Source organism: Clupea harengus, chromosome 9 (assembly GCF_900700415.2).
Source record: "Clupea harengus chromosome 9, Ch_v2.0.2, whole genome shotgun sequence".
Lineage (NCBI taxonomy): Eukaryota > Metazoa > Chordata > Actinopteri > Clupeiformes > Clupeidae > Clupea > Clupea harengus.
This window is the reverse complement of record NC_045160.1, coordinates 15485139-15506384: the sequence shown is the minus strand read 5'-3', so window position 1 is coordinate 15506384 and position 21246 is coordinate 15485139. Positions and strand designations below refer to the sequence as shown.

At 46.0% G+C, this 21246-nt stretch overlaps 1 protein-coding gene across 2 annotated transcripts in view; it reads left to right on the top strand.

Moving 5' to 3' along the window:
* The window catches only part of tpst1 (tyrosylprotein sulfotransferase 1), a 35284-nt gene that overhangs the window by 8517 nt on the left and 5521 nt on the right, over positions 1–21246 (top strand). For both annotated transcript variants that reach the window (XM_012824089.3, XM_031573628.2), the window contains exon 3: positions 10315–10513. In XM_012824089.3, coding sequence (XP_012679543.2) covers positions 10315–10513 — 199 coding nt within the window. The remainder of the gene's footprint in view (positions 1–10314; positions 10514–21246) is intronic.

Here is a 21246-nt window from a genome sequence, read left to right as displayed (position 1 = left end):
TTGCCCCCACAGCATTCTTTCGGCAAGTTGCAACTTGTATACACCTCATGGTTCCATCGTAAAAGAGAAGAGACATCCAGTAGTACACTGACCAAAGCATTTCTAAGTTCTTCCGTCTGCCAGGACTGTGTAGGTGAAATGAAACAGATATAAGTGTTTGCTAAATCTTTTGGCTGCCCATTTTCATAAACACAGCCTGGGGCTATTGTAACACAGCCTTATTTTGTCAGACATGTCCAACAATTAATTTAGTGCTAATCTTTAGGGAGCTTCTCTTCCAAGTACAGGGCAAGGGTACTGCCCACTTCATTAGTCTTTTTCACTCATGAAGAATTGCTCTGATTTTTCTGCGTCTGACTCAAAGCTTTGCTGACTTTTGGTCTATATTTAATTTATGTCACATGGCCTCCAGCAATGTTCAGAAAGTGAACTATCTAAACTGAAGCCTCCTGAAGATATTTGGCCTCCATCTGGTTATTGTCTGCCTCTGGGATCACACAAAGTTTTAATAAAAAAAGCTTATAGTCAGAGAGACTGCATATTTCTTTGGTGTGTTACACAACTCAGCCCCCCCTACTTGCTCCCCTCCCCTCGGCTCAGGTCCAGCGTCCTTGCCTCTGAAGACATCTCTTTCACTCACTGTGTAACTCCGTTCTCCACACATCTTCTCTCTTCCATTCTTCTCTCTCTCTCTCTCTCTCTCTCTCTCTCTCTCTCTCTCTCTCTCTCTCTCTCTCTCTCTCTCTGTGTCCTCTATTGCCTCCCTTGTATGTCGTATTATTAATCCTTAGAATACTGTTTCCTGAACTGTGAGCTTTTGAGGCTTACATGACTTAAGTGTAGGTTCTGGAACATTCTGCATTGTACACTGCATAAAGAGGTGTGCTTCATATTCACACAGTGAACAACCATAGCTCATGTGTCGTTCATATTCTTTGTGGCCTGTGAGCACACTTTGTTTAGCCAATCACAGCAGTGAGGTGTTTTCACAGACTTGTCCTTTGTGAAGAGTGTGATGGCGGTCATGGAGAGCGACACACAGGGAACTCATCCCCAGGGAGGAGAGGAAGGAAATAGAGCAGAGAACTGGTCTTACACAGGGGGGCTCTTTGTGCCCAGTAGGTAGTATGGTATTTCAAAGGAACACACACACACACACACACACACACACACACACACACACACACACACACACACACACACACACACACACACACAGTGGTCTAGATATCCTAGGAATCTTACAAGCTGATTGAATTTGTGTTACCACAGTCACATGGGGATATAAGAAAGTGATGGCAGAAAAAGACTGCTTTGAGGCTTTCAAAATAACCCAGTATCCAGCCAAGCATTTTTTTTCCATTTATCAACACTTTTTGATGAAACGTATCATGAACATCGGCCGCTCGAATCCGAGCTGTAATCTGATGAAATCAGCCCAATCTCTGGGAAATGTCCTAAAAAAAAATAAAAAAGTCTGCAGAGTGACCTCTATAGCTGCTGCGCGTCCCTCCCCGAACTCTCTCCCTTTCTCTCTGAGCTCCAGCAGGGCGAGGGGAGGCCAGACAGAGGAAGAGGAGGACTGCAACATGCTGTGTGCTCTGCTCTGCTCCACTCCACTACCCTACGCCGGTCACGGACTGTTGTAATGAGTGTCGGCATGCCTGTTGCACAATTTCAAATGCCCATCCTGCTTCCTTCCTTTTTTCTTCATTGTCTTTGTCAGCATTCAAGGGCAGAGAACTTCTTTTTAGGACTGAAGCATTCACAGCTTGTTGGAGAGAGACATTAGTCCCAGCAAAACTGTCCTCTCTGGCTGTGCATGGCCAGGCTGGCAGTGCAGCCCTAGTGACCCAGGGTTGGGCAGATTGCTGTGAATGGTGTTCATTGATTTTTTTTTTTTTTTTTTTTTTTTTTTTTTTCCACCCCGCTGGGACACTAAATGGTGGCCTGTCCATGTTCAGAGTGGCAGGAGCTTGAGGTCCTTGGAGGGACGGTGTTTGCAACGAGACACCACGTATGAACGGTTCTCACCACACTCCTTCATTAATTGCCACTGATTCTGTCTTTTGTTCTGGACACCACAGAAAGAGCTGTTTCTGTGGTGAATTGATTTCTCTCCACCACCCCCCCCACACACACACACACCACCACCTCTCGCTTATTCCTATCTTTGTTTGCTGCAGATGTCTTCTTGGCGTCCCCTGTTTGGTGCATATTGACTGTTTCTATAGCAGCACGGGCAGATCTTATCAGTTAGCTTCTTTGCAGCCAGCAAGACAAATGCTCAGCGAGAGAGAGCCATGTCCCATTATCATCAACTCAATCACTACTCTTGTCATGATGTTCCCTTCATGCACGGGTAATTAAAGAGTTTGTTCTGAACCCTGTTCCAGAGTAACACATCTGGTGTAGTTCCCACTTGACCTCCAATGAGGCACGTGTTTTGCACCAGGAAAATACTCCTGAGGAGTCCATCGCAAGAGCAGCAGCAGAGGAAGGACCCTCTTCCCATCAGATGAATCCGCCCTGGCCTTGTGGAAGGTTTACGGGTACGTGTAGTGGTCTTTTAAAAGCCCTTCATCATTTGCGCTACTGGGCTAGCCATCCCCTTGACAGTAGAGGGCCTGAGTGCAGCCTCTGCCCGCTCCACTTTCTGTAGCCATACCAGACAAAAGAGCCCCCCCCCCCCTCCCTTCCTCAGAGGACTAGGGAGAGGGTTGGAGACAGTGGGCTGAAGGGGGTTGACCCAAAGGAGAGTGAGCGAGACAGACGGAGACAGAAAGAGAGCGGGAGTCGGACGGGCACAAAGGGAGGGAGAGATCAGCCCCAGTCATTGGCCAGCTGCTTGACATGTGCTCACCCCACCTGCTGCAATCAAATATTCATAAATGATGAGCATCCACTTGATTGCTTTTGGTTATACAGTTTAGGCTCTATTATACAACCCAATTTTTTTTGGTCACCCATTCTCAGAACTGTTTTGAAATCCACTTCATGATTACTATCCATGATTTAGTGTCCTCGTTGTACTTGAGGTTTGTTTTGTATTGTGGTTCTATTCGGATGGCTTTGCAATGGTTTGTTTGTTCTGTTCCCTTTTGACACTGTCATTATCCTACCACTCGAAACCGCAAGTCATGCAGGATACAACGAGCATACCATAAAACCTACAAATGATAATTACCAGGAGAGCATAGCTATGTGCACTCTCATCTCACACACAACCAAATAGGTCTATCTCTCACACACACACACACACACACACACACATACACATACAGACAATCGTTCTGGTCAGCTGAGCCTGTGGCCTTCAGTCAGCAAAACAGCCTGTACTAAATAGTTTGGAAACTTACCCACCGTCCGCCATTTCACAGAAGTCATGATACGATATTTGGAAAGTGGAAGAGGAAGGGGGGCAGCCTGAACGCGGCCGTTAATGGTTCTGAGAGCCACTTTTTAAAAACGTAAACATCACTTCTTCCCTTTATTGCGCAGGGGACCACAGAACTGGAACTCCATTCAATTTGGCTCCACCACAACACCTGCCAGGAGAGTGCCTATCCACTTAGTGCTACACGTTGGCAGCCCCAGGTCCTTTTCTCCAAAGCTCCATCAATCAGACAGGGCTCTTCCCCCTCCTGGCCTGGCTGGGCAACCAGATAGGCAACCTGACTAGGGCCTGCCCATTAACATCAATTATATGCCCATGATTTAGATGACTGATACCAGCAACCACACTGTTACTTAGATCGTCCCCTGGGCGGCAAAGGGTCTCTCTCTTATCTCACTTTAGTGATACACCAGCACCCTGTGGAAAGCACTAGGCTCCCCCTATGAATAATTGACAAACAGCCAGAAGCCATTAAGTGCCTCTTCCAGTAGGGAGCATCATATGACATTTGGTTGTTTGCTTATTTATTTATTTTATAGTTTTATTTATTTCCTGTTAGACGCGAGGGGAGGACCTTGGTGCAATAATTTTTTTTACTAGCCTTTATTCGATAGGAAAGCGAAGATATGACAAGAAATGGGTGGGAAAGAGAGAGATGGGGAGTAGGCTTGAGAAATAACCTTTAGGCTTGAGAAATTTTTATTACAAAACAGCGTTTACGCACCTTTTTTATGATCGTTTACTAACTTGTCAATTTAAAAAGTTTGAGTCAAAAATATAGTCACTGCATTAGGCCCACAACAGCACACCTCACTGCCCCTTCCAACAAACTGGCACACGAGCCCTCTCTCCTTCTCCCTCTCCCTTCTACCTCTCCCTTCTACCTCTCCCCTCTCCCTCTCCCTTTCCTCCTCATTTCCCTGTCATTCCTCAGTGACAATGCAGCCACTACTTGCAAGCCAGCAATTCAATGACCGGTTCTGCAGCATGCATGCATGCATGCTACAGGCATGGACTTCAGACGGTATTTCCAGAATCCTTAAAAAATAAATAAACCAAGTGGTTCTCAATTTTTCAGGTAATTCAGTTTGGATTAAATGAGTTATTATCGTGTAGGCCTACTGTAGCCTACAGATTAATGTTCAAGCAGGCTGTTTGCAAATGTGAAGTAGCTGGCTAATAGACCCCAGATGGCAAGCACCTGTGGACTGGTGGTGTACAACTTCTGGTCAGCTCTCAGACTACCATTATCTTTAATTTAACTGGGTGTGGATATTAAGAAAATAACGTAAATTCCTGGAATTTCTAAATCATATCCTTGGCGTAGTCTATTTAAAATATCAGATGCTAAACAGAAGAAGTTCAAAGACTTACATTGCACACATCTATGGGTCCATCTAGGGTTGGTGAAAATGTAGTATACAAAAAGTATACAATTATAAAGGAAAAGGCAAAGCGTTGGGCCGTGTGGACCTGCCCGAAAATCGATGAGCAAAAGGCTGATGGGCCGCCAGCTCTGCCCCCAGTGGACCACTGGACCTTTGCTATCTGGGACATGACATTAGCTAGGCAACCTATCTGAATCAGTGCAAATCTATACATTGGGAATTCCAATTTCCATTTGTGCTAGCTGAACATGAACTTTGAATGCACTTTGTGTAGAGAGAGGGAGACAGTGGACAGGGACATAGACACGATGCGTTGGACATTGAGCGGGACAGTGAGGCCACCTAGAAAGGTTTGTGGAACCCACAACATGCTAGCCAACATGACAAAATTTGAATGAATCTTAAAACCACTCCATCCCTCCGTATAACATTATGTTTTTTATATCCATTCAAATATCACAATGTAGGTCCAATTATTGATTGTACAAAGCAGTGGGAAAGGTTAGAGACTGTACATCGTTTTCGTTGCAATACTGGAAGTTAACACAAGGCATTCACATTCGGTAGTAGGGAAACGGTGGCGCCGGGCGTGCAAGTGCAACTGTGTAGGTTGGGGGCGTCCATATCCACATTTGCCATTAACTGCTCAAACTTGGGTGATACAATTGAACAGCGAAAATAGGTGTCTCAAGGTTCCAACTACTCAAAACTGCAGTGTAGGCTACTCTCTGTATGGGACTACTAAATGGGCCATAGTCTTAGTTTGTCTTTATTTAGACTACTACTACTATTACTACTACTGCTGCTACTATTACTAGTACTATTATTACTACTGCTGCTGCTGCTGCTGCTGCTGCTGCTATTACTACTACTGCTATTACTACTACTGCTGTTATTACTACTATTACTACTACTGCTGTTATTACTACTACTACTACGATTATGATTATGATTATGATGTTAATGTCAGTTTCTTCCCTAGAACCATTTTCTCCATTGTATTCTGAATGACTCTACTTAAGGCTGCATACTTTGTATTATACGGTACACAGCCATAGTCTTCATTTGTCTTCTTCTTTCAGTGTCGGTGCAGTCCTGCATAGAGGTTAGGTAGTTTATCCCCTTTTGAAATGGTGCCTAGGGTGTGTCCACAGACATCCATAGTTTACCCACCTTTTTTAAAACCTGTTTTAAAGCCTGCAAGATGCTGGAGATGGAGAGGGGCCGAGTGCATGGCTGCTCTGTCAGCACGGGAAAATAAATCCACCACATTCTCTCCCTACGTTCCTATCTATGGAGATAGAGATCTGTGTTCTATGTCCTGAGCCATACATGTTGTCATGAAGGAAAAACGTCCTTTTTGTTGCTCTGCTCACATTGGGCCTTATTTGTTTTGTTGTTTTTGCTTTGCTTTTTTCCCCCCATCCCTTTTTTATTCTGCATCACAGCACATATGGACCGTAGGAGGTTCGGATCAATGCTGTCTATGATTCACGCGCCCGGTTCAGGATATGAGACCGGGAGAAATGACTGAGCAGATTTACTCTAAATCAAGCTGGATCAGTGTGTGTTGTTTATGTGTGTGTGTATTTGTGAGTGTGTGTGAGTGTGTGAGAGAGAGAGGTGTAAACGAAAATGGTGAGGATGACACCATGTGCTCCCTCATCTCCACAAAACACACCCAGCTGCGCTAACAGTCTCCTCTGCTCTCTGCCTCAGCAGATGCCACCCTGCGGAGTGTTAATGTCTTAAAATATTCATGCCAGTTAGCACTGCTGCACGGAAGCAGTGGCTCCACATTTGCTGGCCATGGCAACAGGAGAATACGAAAGATGCCCGCTTTCAATGGGGAATCACAATGAGTCATTTCACAGCAAGCCAGTCAGGAATGGCTTGGTATGCCTCCCTGAGCTGTTTTTGTTCCATTGTTTTGTTGGTTTGTTTTTATTTCTTTTGATTTCTACACAATGCCTGGCAGGAATCATTTCTCCATCCATTCATTCATTCATTCATTCATTCAAAAAATGAAAATTGAAGAGAAAAGTGAGGCCAAAAAAAAGCATGCTAGCCATAAAGAGAGGGTGAGTGAATGCAACCATTAACCATTAAGGATCTAGTAGTGCTCTAGAGGCACAAGAATGCACTCTCCTTTTAAATGGATCAACAATCAGTACAACTGACAAGGGACTTGACTGAGGAAGCACAATGCTGTGGGTATTTCTTTCCCTAAATGGACCTCACAGTGCCTGTGGATAAATAACTTGGCATGTTATTGTGAGGATGTATTTTTTTTAAGTGGATGTGAGAGAACACATTCCCCAGTGACTGTGGAGTACACTAATATGCTCTCTAAGACCAAGCTTTAACATGAAGCCTTATTTTAAACAGGTTGGAGCTCCAGTCTTACTAAACCACAATTGATTGAACTGTGTGCTCCTCTTCATTAACTTGCCAAACCTGACTTGGTTTAGTAAAGCTAGGGCATTACAATCACATGGTGACTTTTGTCACGTGCAACTGATCAGGGAACGTTGATGAACATGCCTTTGGCCGCAAGGGCCATTCAGGAGTGGTTAAGAAGGGGAAAAATGTGCTTAACCTCATAAGTTACAATAGATGATTGTACAGCATGCTCCTAAACGAATCTGGGAACGCTTCTCTCGTTAGTTAGATTTAATTTAGCATGATTAGATTATAGCCCAGGCTTGCCTTCGTTTGGTTTCCGCTGTACTTTGCCAGTGTTATGCGTGCTTGCTGTTGCTACAGTGTCATGGAAATTGCACTTGCCAGCGTTTTTGAGTTCTGTGTTTGCGTCGTGCTGCTGACCTGAAGACTGCCTTTTCTCTTTGGCAGCACGGCTGTGTGACACACACACACACACACACACACACACACACACACACACACACACACACACAAACACAGAGCAGCTATTCTCTGTGGTGTCTGGGAAGGCATCAGAAGGCACGCACAAACTTGGACCTGGTGCTCCTGCAAGTGCCTCGGCAGTGAGACATGCCAGGATGAGTCACTGCCACAGGCTCGCCCCAGAAAGTGGTGAGCCGCTCAAAGGAGACGGAGACGGAGGCAGAGGGATGGGGGGCTTTTGGGGGGGAGTGGGCGGGGAGTCCTGGTCCCTCTGGCTGAAAGGAATTTGTCATTATGTTGATCCAATTCAAGTCAGTGTGGGTATTTTATTTATTTATTTATTTTTTTTATGTTGAACAAAAGGCCTCACATTACATTCCCTCTCTTCCCTTTTCTTTTTTCCATCTCTCTCTCATCTCTCTTTCTCTTTCCCTTTCTGTGTCACTTTCCCTTCCTCCTCCATCAGTCCATCTCTCCCTCTCTCCCTCCCTCCCTTCTTCTCTCTGTTTTGGTATGCTGTTGCCATAACCCTCTTCTCCTCCCCACTCCCGGGCCGTCTGGAGAAGCGTCTCTCTGATGTGCTCTAGGCAGGCCTGAAGTACATCCCCTCGGCCTCGGCCTCTGCTGCAGATGGCCAGTGGTTTTAGTGGGGCTGTCTCCCATCTGGGTTCAGTATTGTGTGTGTGTGTGTGTGTGTGTGTGTGTGTGTGTGTGTGTGTGTGTGTACTGGGAAACAGCTAAGGGGTGGGCCAGTGGGATGTGGCCTAGTGGGAGAACTCAAGGACTCAAGTCTGGCTGACAGATTTGATGTTCTCCAAAAAGAACTTGTGAAAACACTGTGTGTGTGTGTGTGTGTGTGTGTGTGTGTGTGTGTGTTTTGAAACATGAAGGTATATGGAAGTAAAGATTGCCAAACAGGTGGACAGCAGTGTCCTTTGTCCTCTTGACCTTGTCCTGTGCAATTATTCCAAAGATAAGACAATTTCTCGTCAGGTCTTGTCTACATATGTTGTAAACCAGTTGAGTCCATTCTTTTTCCCCCCCCCGAAATAAACTCAGTCACATCTTTGTAAGAGCTACTGAGCATGTCACTATTTTCTTACTGATTTTGGAACCCCTCAGGTTTACTTTCAACATAAATATATGAATACCACATTTAATCTGCCTCACAAGATGACTGTTTGTTTTCCTTGTAAACACATACAGTCATCCAAGGACTCACTGAATATCTAATTTCACTCCAGTTACTAATTTACCATGTTTGTGACATATTTAAACAACAACGCACACACACACACGCAAGGCCATCCTCTGCATCTGAGCTTACCACTGATGACGCTACCTGTGACAATAGAGCACAAATCAGCGTTTTCTGTTTTTGGCTTGCCGTCACTTGTTTATATTTACGGTATTTCCCATTGCACAGCTAAACATCTCAATTCCAGGCCAAACCAATCGTGTCTCAATCTAATTTGTCTGATTCGCTAAATCAACAAGCAGTTGGCCTATTTCACAAGTTGTTGCCAAGTGATGTGGAACAGAATTTAGCTGGCTGACCGTTGAAATGAAGGGCGTGTTGCGATATAGTCAAAGCACTTTATCACCAAGCTGCCAGCTCCCCCTTTAACGTTTCAGATCAAAATGTATTTCAGCTTTGAAATCAATGGACACACACTCTACAGTTTATGCTTCTGGAGACATTTAGTGGAAACGTGTTTTCGGATTTGTTGGGTATTTTTGGTTTTGAGTGGCAGTACACATCATTAAAACTATGTAATATGGCAAAAGCCTCTATATTCAATCTCCTAGCCCCAGGTCAGCATGCAGTTTCATAATACTGAGATTGTTTCTCATTAGTCTCAAAAATGTTCATCGCACTCCACTTCATGCCAAAGGGAGATACAGTATGGCTCTGACTTCCCACTGGCAACAGCTGCATATGAATGTAGTCCAGAAAATGGCTCCAGCTCCCAGTCTCACTACATCTCAGCGGTTTTATCAGGTTTTTCCATTTACATGGATTGCCTTGCAGCCAACGAATAGTGTTCTGTTCTTACTTATGGGCGCATTGGGAAAAAGTAGTCACCGCCAACTAATCAGCTTATAGAGCAATAGCGTTTCCAAGGGGCTAGTGCATCACGATGGAAAATAGCCTTTTCACAAGTGTCGTAATATCTTAATCGAATCTGATTGCTGTGTGTGCCATGAAATCTGATGCGCAATGACAAGGGAGATGATCTCAGAAAGTGAAAGGTCATTAATTCTGGCCATTTTACGGGGTGCTTTAAGGCGAGGGAGGCCTGGGGCCATTTTTAATTGTATTGTGCGATCCAATTACCCGCAATTAGCCACCGACCGTGAGGGAGGGCCCTGCGGGGCTCTGCCGATAATCTCTCCACTGGGTGGTCCTGTCGCCCAAAGGCCCGTGTCATTGTCTATGTTGACTGTTGTTTGTGTGTTTGTTTGTTTGGTTGTTTGTTTGTTTTGGTAGAAAGTGTCCATGGACCAGGTGATCAAGCCTGTCAACGTGGAGGCGTCATCTTAGTGACAGAGGGGCCCATGAGCCTCTGTCGCTAATCTGCCCACTGTGTGGTCCTGTCACCCAAAGGCCTGTGTTTTTTTGTTGACATTTTGTGTGTTTGTTTGTTTTTGTTTTTGCAGGGTAGAAAGGTCTACGGACCAGGTGATCAAGCCTGTCAACGTGGAGGCCTTATCTAAGTGGGTGGGCAAGATCCCGGCGGACGTGCTGCGGGACATGGCTGTCATCGCCCCCATGCTCTCGCGGCTCGGCTATGACCCGCACGCCAACCCGCCCAACTACGGCAGGCCAGACCCCAGAGTTCTGGACAACACTAGAAGGGTGAGTCCCAGTCACTGGCTGTCAGACTCAGCCTCAGTCCTGCCGCAGGGCATCAGGATTTCCTCACTCGCATATTAAAGCCATTTGTCAGGAAGGCTGACGTCCCCTGACACCCTTTCGTGCAAAGCCGCTGATCTTCAGTTTGACATATTTATCATGGTCTAGCTGAAGAATCCCCTATTTCTTTTTTTAAACCCATTTTGCATTTCTGTGTCACATTCTCCCTGACTTAGTAGATTAGAAGCCCTGCTCATAAGCTACCGAAATAAATTCCTCTATGCATGGTCCACACATGTAAGTCTGTGGGAAGTTACTGTCTTGGCCATGCGGAGAATATGAACTCTGGTTTTGAGTTTGAGTCATGAAAGACCATAATGAATCATCCATATGTTCTTTTGACCTTTTGATGTATCCACAGCCTCTCTATTGCCAAGGAAGGATTGTATATGCTTAGTAATGTAATGTAATAAGTCCTATGTAATCTCTGGTGGCAGTATCAGGTGACCAGCGCTCTGGTGACGAGGCTCTGGGGATTTCATAACCTTCGGCAGAATATTTACTGTTTTATTTTGTTATCTTCTGATCCCAGCAATAGAATGCTTAAATTCCATCTTGTCCACACGGGCGCATGTTGAAGTATCCACTTAGCTGTATGTTGTCCCACGTGATTGGTGGTTTACACCGAGGTTGTGACGACAGACACGCCTAACAGTGGCGTCCCTAACTGAATATTCCTCTTTCTCGCCATTAGCTGCTCCTCGTGATTTAGTTTGCCCGAGCATCTTTTGTTTTTGTGTGTCCTGAAGGTCCTTCACGGTTGCCTCTCTAAATTACTTTAGACTGCCTGTCAGGGGAGTGTTTTATTTCACAGATTTTTTTTAATCTGTTTCAATTTTGTGGGTCTCGTGAGAGCAGGTTTAAAAGCAAAGTGAGTGCTGGAAATGTGAGTCCAGAGTAGTGTTTTAGCGTTGAGTGCACTAAACACTGCCCCAGAAGAACTAGCCTTAATATTATTGAACAGATGGGAGTAGCCCAACATCCATTAAGACCTTTTCCTCTCCTGTTTAATGCCTTCACATAGCTTGAGACGCTTGGACGAGACTGTTTTTTGTTTTTTTTTCCTGGTCATGATGACCGTAGCACGTTGCAATGAACAGTGCAATACAAACAGTACAGTACAAACAGTACAGTACATGACCTGAGACATTAAGTCGATTCCAATGCCTCCAGTTTGACATGAGCCATCAGATGTGAATTGAACCACTCCACTTAATCTCTGTAAATGTCATCATTCCTCTGAGATTATTGATTATTAATAATTAGTAATGTTTCATAATGGACACTCAACTACTTTTATTCTGTCAGCATAAAACAAATACTGAAGCTGTTATAGAATGAGATTAGATTGTCCAGCAATTGCAAGCAGAGTATTCCCATTCATCTATCAAAATCTATTATTGATTGCTTTTTCCTGTTGCTGCGTGCTGGCTGTATGGTCTTGCAGAGAAGGTTATTAACCTTCAACCCCCCCCCCCCCCCCCCAGTTGCGAGGAACAAACACGTCCTGAAGTCATAGGTCAAGGTAAGACTAGGGTATGCCGCAAATAGAATTTGCAGAGCCAGGTCCAAGCCTGACGTTGTCACATTTCTGGGAAATGTTGGCTGGCTGTGGGGGTGGCGGTGTTACTGTGTCATCTGCGGCTAGCAGAATGTGATTCAATAGCTGCATGAAAGCCAGGCTACTACTGCAGACTTCAGCTCGGTCACACCCTGTGGATTTGTCTCTGTGGAAGAGCTAACGATGAACTCATTCACCAACCCATGTTTAGCAGAGTACAAGAGCACAGATATATGCTACGCCGTTATAGCTTTTGGCTCCCTGGATTTCTGTGTCTCCATCTAAGTTTTGTTGAGCCTGATTAGGCTGGGTTGGGTGGTTCCTGCCGGGAACGGCACTGTGAGCTGCGTTCTAATGAGAACCATACCCCGCTCTTCATGTCTCCTCCTCTCCTCCACGCCTCAGAGGCTTCGGGGTTCTGCCTCTCGTGGCTGTGCAGTGGGGTAGTCCGACCCGGGCGTCTCTCTCTCTCTCTATGTCTCTATGTCTCTGCGGGAAGCCCGGTTTCCATCCCTGACATTGCAACACTTTTTCCATGTGTTGGGACAGACGTGTTGGGAAAGGGTTGGTGGGGGGGGGGGTAGGTAGAGACAGACTCAGAGCTTGGGGGAAAAATGCATGACGGGACGGAATCTTCTGGAAGGGGAGGTGGGGGAAGGAAGGTAATAACTGTGGTGGGAAGCATTCCTAGGCTCTCCATAAGCTGGTGGGCTTCAGCTATGTCTGACCACAATTCATACGATGGAGTGAGTTTTTCCCCTCCCCTTGCACTGCGTTCAGTTTCCTGGCTGTGTGTCTCTGAGTGTGACTGTGTGAGTTGAGTTGAATGGGGGTGTGCAGTTGCTGCTCTTATGTTTATTGCCGTCAGACTCTGTCATCACTGCAACACTCATCCACTCTGCTAATGGTTTATGTCCCCTGGCTGTGTCATTGCTCTCACACACCCCTTCCTGTCGTCTCTATCACCGTGTCGTGACGGCCTTGGCAGAGAGAATCCATCCTCATTCTCTGTGGTGTTGTGAAATTTCTCTGGAGGACTGGAGGAGCATTTTAGAAACGTCTGTGTGTGTATGTGTTGGTTTTGTTGGCAGATTTATTCGGAGCAGATTTTAGCTAGCTTGCCAGTGTGACGGCAGAGCCCAGAACTTTTGAAGATGATGTAAAATGATAGTGGCCCATCCTCCACCGTGGGGCCTCAAAGACCTAAGTGTAGCAGCTGAAGTGGGCAGGGTAGTCAGGAGAGATGAGAATCAACTGCTCCTCCAGATGTTATTTCCCAGGAGACTCTCAATGATCCTGAGATTTTTTACACTGATTATCCGTCAAGGGGAACCGTGAACAATGAGGCCTGCCAAGTTACTTTTGCCTTGGCAGTCCATAATACTCACTTTATTTATTGTTACTTTTTTTTGTTTGTTTGTTTGACATCGGACCAAGTTACCTGTGTGTGTGTGTGTGTGTGTGTGTGTGTGTGTGTGTGTGTGTGTGTGTGTGTGTGTGTGTGTGTGTGTGTGTGTGTGTGTGTGTGTGTGTGTGTGTGTGTGTGTGTGTGTGTGTGTGTGTGTGTGTGTACGTCCGTCCGTCCTGGACAACGAGAAGAATAGAGGCACTTAGAGACCCAGATGTGGAGGAAAGAAAACAATGTATCTGTCCCTCTCTGTCTGTGTGTAGAGTCAATGTGTGTATGTGCATGAGAGAACCCATTTACAGTACATGTGTGCCCCCCCCCCCCCCCATTGACTGGTTATTGTTTCTGTTAGTCTCCCCACACACACTGCAGTGAGATCCTGCCTGTTCTTCCTGACACAGGGAGCGGGGGAGTGCAGTGCACATCTGCAGGGTATTAGCGTGCTTCCCCTGGATCAAGACCAGCGGTGCTGCTTGTTCACCCAATTTCCCCCCTTCTCCCTGCTCATACATGCACAAGAAGACGGGCCAATAAACCCCTCAAAACTGTTAACAAGGTGTTCACCCTACACAAAGCTCGTGTGTGTGTGTGTGTGTGTGTGTGTGTGTGTGTGTGTGTGTGTGTGTGTGTGTGTGTGTGTGTGTGTGTATACGTCCGTCCGTCCTGGACAACGAGAAGAATAGAGGCACTTAGAGACCCAGATGTGGAGGAAAGAAAACAATGTATCTGTCCCTCTCTGTCTGTGTGTAGAGTCAATGTGTGTATATGTGCATGAGAGAACCCATTTACAGTACATGTGTGCCCCCCCCCCCCCCATTGACTGGTTATTGTTTCTGTTAGTCTCCCCACACACACTGCAGTGAGATCCTGCCTGTTCTTCCTGACACAGGGAGCGGGGGAGTGCAGTGCACATCTGCAGGGTATTAGCGTGCTTCCCCTGGATCAAGACCAGCGGTGCTGCTTGTTCACCCAATTTCCCCCCTTCTCCCTGCTCATACATGCACAAGAAGACGGGCCAATAAACCCCTCAAAACTGTTAACAAGGTGTTCACCCTACACAAAGCTCGTGTGTGTGTGTGTGTGTGTGTGTGTGTGTGTGTGTGTGTGTGTGTGTGTGTGTGTGTGTGTGTGTGTGTGTGTGTGTGTGTGTGTGTGTGTGTGTGTGTGTGTGTGTGTGTGTGTGTGTGTGTGTGTGTGTGTGTGTGTGTGTGTAAGAAAGAGAGAGAGAGAGAGAGAGAGAGCGTGAGAGGGAGGCTAGCTGTTGGTTAGCTATTTATGCTCTGTCCAGCTGTGGCAGTAGACTTAAGTACAGGAAAAAGAGGACCGATCAGTAGCACTCAACACCGAGTGCTTTTAATCTGCTCTGCATTTCCTTCCCCAACTTTCCATGGATCACGCACCTACTAAAATATGGCTCCGTAACACAGGATTGTGAGGGTATTTCCTTTTAAAATATGAGGGTTGAAGTTTGAGGCCAGTCACGTTTAGAGGCAGATTTAGGATCTAGCCATTCCGTTGGTCTGCTGTTCAGAATCTGGGATGTCGTCGTGAGAATGGCCTTGGCAGTGATGTGCTGTTTGACTGCAGCCTGAAACCGGTTGCCCTGGTAACAGGACCTAACGGCAAGTCTTGCCGTGTATTAGGAAAGCGCCGGCGCTGCTGCGCGGTGGTGGCTCTGTTCCCTGAACGTGTCCGCGCAGGCTCCTAGCATAGCTGGCCAGCTGAGCGCAGACAAGTCCTAATGCCTTTCCCAGCTGGTATGTCTTGCAAGGCCTCCCCCACCCCCCTGTTCTTCTCAGAGCTGTTTTCCTTTGCAATCCTGAGAAAAGGAGATGGGGAGTCGAAACTAGCTTCTTGGCACGAGTGACTCTCACAAAAAGGAGATTCAAGGGCAGAAGACTAGGATGACCTCTAAATGGTTGCCGTGTGTGTGTGTGTGTGTGTGTGTGTGTGTGTGTGTGTGTGTTATACCGAGTTGGACTGCAGGCAGATGTGAACATTAACTAGCTGGGCTGTTTGTATTTGCGGTGCAGGTCACAGTATGAATCAAAATGGGTCATATTAACAGAAGAAACAGTAGAATGTAGAGCAGAGTGTACCAGGGGCATCAGTGTTTTTCTCCACCATCGCTCTCCGCAAGACATCCTGCCATGCACTGTATAGTCTTGAAACCAGATGTGGACGAGATTTGCTTGGCTTCTCAGGCGTACCCCACAAATATTTATTCATTTGTTTTCCCTTGTTTAGATTCAGGGAATAAACTCATAGCTTAGATTCAAAGCCATCTGATTGGGTCAATGGTATGCAAACTAATTGGGTCATCACAGTGTTTTGCCTGGGGTGGTATTTCTCCAACCACCTAAAACCTTAAATGCAACTTTAAAAGAAAATAACCTTTTGGAGGGCCAATAACCCCCCCCCCCCCCCACACCCACACTCACACCCCTGCTGCTTTTGCCATATTCTAAAACAAATGACCCATGAGCTTCTCTAACCTGTGCCTGAACCAGGTAGTGTTTCACCTGATGGACCACTTAAGTGAATGATTGTCCTTAGAGAATAATGAGGCTTTGTGAACGTACCAAACACAGTGTAGGAAAAGGAAGGTTAATTGTCAACGTAACACAAAAGGCATCCTCGTAAGCTCCTCGGCCTGACCTTAACGCTGTTTGCTTTGTTTAACGTTGAGCAGAGTGATTGGTGCGAGGGCTGAGGCTGATACTTGACCCCTCCTCATCAGACCTGTCTCATTGCCTTTATGCAAAGCCCGTGAAACACCGTTGCCACTAGGCGGACCCCAGTCAGCGGCTTTTCGGGCTGATTGAGCATGTTGAGAGTTGGTTTGTCATTGAGTACGATGAAGAAAGATTATAAAAGTATTGTTGTGTATATGTCCCTCAGATGGAGACATTTGCTGTATGTAAAAATGTATTCATAATTTACATGGTTTTAATGTCCATGTGAAAAAAATATGTGCAATATGTCCATGTGTCTGCAATGACATGACTGAATAACAAGATTTGATACAGAACATCTTAAAAACAAGTGCTGTGTCAGTCCGCATTTCTGAATGTAGATGCTCACAGTCTGTCACACTCCCGTGTATCCAAGGAGAGAAGTAACTCCCCTTTTGCACTGAAACACAGCTGTAAATAAAGATCACAGAACGTACGTGCTAGTTGGCCACTGGCTGTAGTCTTTGCGCTACAACTTTTTGACCCAGACAAAGGCGATAGGATTCGAGGCAACAGTCAAACTTTGTCGCCGCTAGTTATTTGATGTCGGTTTGGTGTGCCTCTGGCTTAAAGGTATATCAAATCCCCCTGAAGGATGGTGGTGGTACGGCGTAAAGAGTGAAAAATAATGGCTTGATATGGGCTAGGTTTTCGGGCTTAGCCATATACTTGTTTCTGTCAGTGGGCATTTAATCAAGCACTGATTGTATGGATTAGGTAATACATTCAATGACCAATGTGATGTAATTACTGTAGGAAGTGAGAGTTTCACTTAATTGGAACCAAGCGCTCTGTCTGTGGTTTATTTATTACTTGACCCACCATATGATAAACTCCATCTCCTGTGGCGTCCATTGCCGATGCCATCTCAAAGGTTCGTCCTGGGTGCCATAGGTTCCTCCGTTGCGTGGGTGGTTGACGTGCTGGTAGGATGGAGTCAGTTGGCAGAAGTGGCGTTCTGCTCGCCCGTCTAGCATGCCTGCAATAGCAGAGGTATGAAAGTAGAGATGAGTCATAAACCGCCCGTTTTGGGTTTCACAAATGCACTGTCTGGTCCCCATGATCAAAACATCTCTCTATAAGACAAGGAAGAACAGTTCAGGGCTTCATCAGGCTTATAGGTGCTGATGAAGTGTTGATGTATTCGGTTGATATCAACAAGGTTGATAAAACCCCACATTTTCTCCGAGTGTGTGTGTGTTTGTTCACTGTTGTGGCAAAACGTCAGGTTTGACAGTCAGCTTCGTTTATTATTTGTGTTGTATGCATGCTGTAAATGAATGAGTACTGGATTACCTCCAAACCCACAATCAATGCCTATTAAGTGGCTTTGCAACTCCACTGCTCCCTTTGAGAAATTGATATTGGGATCAATACTACCTTGGTCCCAGTGATGGAGCTGGGAAGTTGGAGTGTGTAATTGGACGTCAAACTGTGTGGGTGAGACAGTCATGGCAGGATACTTTTTTTTTTTTTTTTTTTACGTGCTCATTAATTGGTTGCGCTTTGATTTGTAGCTGGGACTTTCCCCTTGAAACCTATCATCACTTCGATAGTCAGAAGCATGTCAAAGATTCTGGTTATGGCTAGAATTTAATCTATGAATCATTAACAGAGCAAAGTTGATAAAAAGAAAATAATGCAACTCATTCAATGAATTTAGTAGTATCTTTTCGCATCATGGATAGTCGATAGATTTTAGATGCCATATCCTGCATATCCTTAATCTCACTCATCACTCGTTTTCCTTCCTTATGCTTTCCTTATCATCTTCTCCTCTGTGTGCTTTGTCCTATAATGGAGACGTGTGTGTGTGTGTGTGTGTGTGTGTGTGTGTGTGTGTGTGACTACACGCATCTATCCATATCCATATGTTCTTCTCGGCTTACAGCTCCGTGCTCCTGTGTTTGAACTCCGATCCCTCTCTGCGCGGTCAGGCCCTCCAAGCTGGCTCGTGCTGTGCGGGGTGCCTGTGGGGTCAGGTCCCGGGGTCGTTCTCCTCAGAGACTGAGCATAGGAGGATTAGGGGGGATATTATCAGCTTCCTGCCCACAGATGCAGTCATAGCCTCGTTTATCGGACAACACCGCCCCGTTTGACCTTTTCCTCCCACACACCGTGCCAGCTAGCCCACCCTCTAAGCATGCTTTAAGTAAGGGATAATGGCCGACAGCAGAAAATAAGGCACGTTTGAGTTGGTAATACGACGCAAAGCAGAGTGCATTATTTTCTGCTCCTTGAACGCGGTGATGTTCTTTGTCTTGCTTATACTATAGTTGCCACACTTGCATTATGTTCATGTGTTGAAATATCACACCGTTAAAATTCTGTAAAGATGATTTAACATCACACAGGCACACACTATTATGTCAAACTTGTTCCAATTACAGGTATCTCATAATGGCTGAGATTAAGTAAACAACAGTTGCAAGAGAGAGAATGCAAGAGAGAGAGAGAGAGAGAGAGAGAGAGAGAGAGAGAGAGAGAGAGAGAGAGAGAGAGAGAGAGAGAGAGAGAGAGAGAGAGAGAGAGAGAGAGAGAGAGAGAGAGAGAGAGAGAGAGAGAGAGAGAGATAAACATCAGCTTTTCCATATGAGTCAGGAAGAGAGCTTCCTCCCTGCCTCATGTTTGCCTCATGTGTGCACGTGTGCATGTGCGTGTGTGTGTGTGTTGGATGGAATGTGTATGGTAATATCAGTGTTTGTTTGTCCGTGCTTGTGAGTGAATGTATCTGTTTGTGGTTGGTTGTGCATTTAATATTACTTGCTAAGGCCTATTCCTATTTGGCCTATTTGTGTGTGTGTGTGTGTGTGTGTGTGTGTGTGTGTGTGTGTGTGTGTGTGTGTGTGTGTGTGTGTGTGTGTGTGTGTGTGTGTGTGTGTGTGTGTGTGTGTGTGTGTAGAGATTCAGCTTTCCATGCGAGGACGTGTTGGTTGGAGTTTGCCTTGGCAGAGTTGGCCAGGCTTCCCGGGTGTGTGCTGCCAGAGGGCATCAAACCAGTGCCGGAGTGCCCCACTGTGCCCTCATACCAACCCCCACCGGCACTGAAAAAATACTTCCTGTACTCACTGAGTGACCCCCCCCCCCCCCCACACACACACACACTCCCTTTTTCTTCCCCCGTGATGGGTGTTGGGTTGTTCCGCTCGTCAGAGTGGAATGTCTTAGTAATGACTGTTGTCCAAATGGCTTAGAGCAGTCTGAGTTCAGCTCGGGTCAACCGAAGTGCTGGCAACCCTGTTATTTTGGACTTCATCCTCCTGGTCTTCAGATGTGATTAGGGGGACAGAAGCAAGATCAGCATACTTAGGGCCCAGAATGGTTGGCTATGTTCTCGCAGATATTTATATTTTCTATCAGGGCTTTACTGAGCGGGGTGTCTGTTATGAAATTGCAGTGTGTGAGGTGTGTGTGTGTGTGTGTGTGTGGAGCAGGGGGTGGTGATAATTCAGTGTTGGCTGGCCTCTGGTGCTCGGAACATTGTTGTGTGAGCGGCTTGGGGTCTTCGCTGGACTCGGAGGAAGCGGGCGAGAGGCTGTGGGGTGTCTGGCTCCCGGCCGGCCTGTCTGCCTGCCTGCCTTTCGTCACGGAGCACATTGATCGCTAACATACGAGCAGCAGCGTCTGGCTGCCTCCCAGCCCTAGTGCTCAGTCATTTTTCTCCACCAGTAACCCCCCCCCCCTCCCACGCCCCCCATCGAAGGATTTACTGTTTGGATCGACCCTGGTGTGCTGGTTCGTTTCCTCTCCCCGCATTAACTGTTGCAGGTTTTCTTTGGTTGTTCTCGCCCTGCAAATGGTTTTTAGCTGTGGACAATTTTTTTTTTTTTTTTTTTATATGTATATATATTGTGAAGCTGTTCCCGATCATAACATGTGGAATGGAACCTGAGGGAACCGGCCGTCAGGCACACATGCCTCTTCGTGTTGGATTCCTTGCGTGTAAATTCCGTTCACCGCCACAGGCATAAAGCCCGCCTGCCCGCCATCCACCATCCTCTGCCATGTCTCACAACCACTCCACCCCCCAACCCCCCACCAAATCTCCACACCAACACCACCACCCTGCAGACCGTCAGTCTGTCTCCACATGTCATTGCCGTCTCCTATTACCACTGAAACCCTATCTCTCTCTTCTCACAGTCGGCTGTTTGTCACTCTCACTCATTCCTAATGAGTGAACTCCCCTAAACTATACTACAGCAAAAGTATAGTACTAGCATAATACTTTGAAAGTATGCTAGTATAATACTGTTCTGCTAGTATTATAATACTAATGTAATAATGTAATACCATTATACATGTGTAATACTATGGAACTGCATAATATATTAGTTTACCAGAGGCTTACTTCACGTCCCTCCTGCTTGAGCTCAGTGATGGACTATACACAGCGTGTCCATGTGGACAGCCCTTCCTCCCCTTCCTCAGCATGCCTCTGGCCCGTGTCCGTGGCCCTCACAGAGCTTTGTGTTTACCCTCCAGTAGCCACTGAAGCAGAGGAGACCTGTAGCCCACACCCACACCCATGTCAGCACTCACGTCAGACTGGGGGAGGGTGGCGGGGGTGGGGGGGGTGTGTGTGTGTGTGTGTATCAGGTTTTAAAGGGGCTGGTGGGTTTACTCAGGGTTCCCACAATCATGGAAATCCTGAGAAAGTCATTGAATTTAAAAATCCCAGTTTGCAGTCCTGGAAAAGTCACACAATTCAGTAAATTCATTGAAAGTTTGTGGAACGTCATGAAATTTGAATTTGTTGTATGGTCTAATGAAAACAATTATGTTATTGTACTCTTCCATGGATAATGTTTTGTTTCCATGTGACATAGTCTAATTTGCCTAATAGAAAAGCAATGGAAACGGTTTTCCATTTTCATTCAATAATTACGGTGCAAACCCATGACAGCGACGCGATACGCTTCCATCGCTTTGAGTGGGCGTGTTGTAGCGTGTGGAAATAGCATTTTCAAAC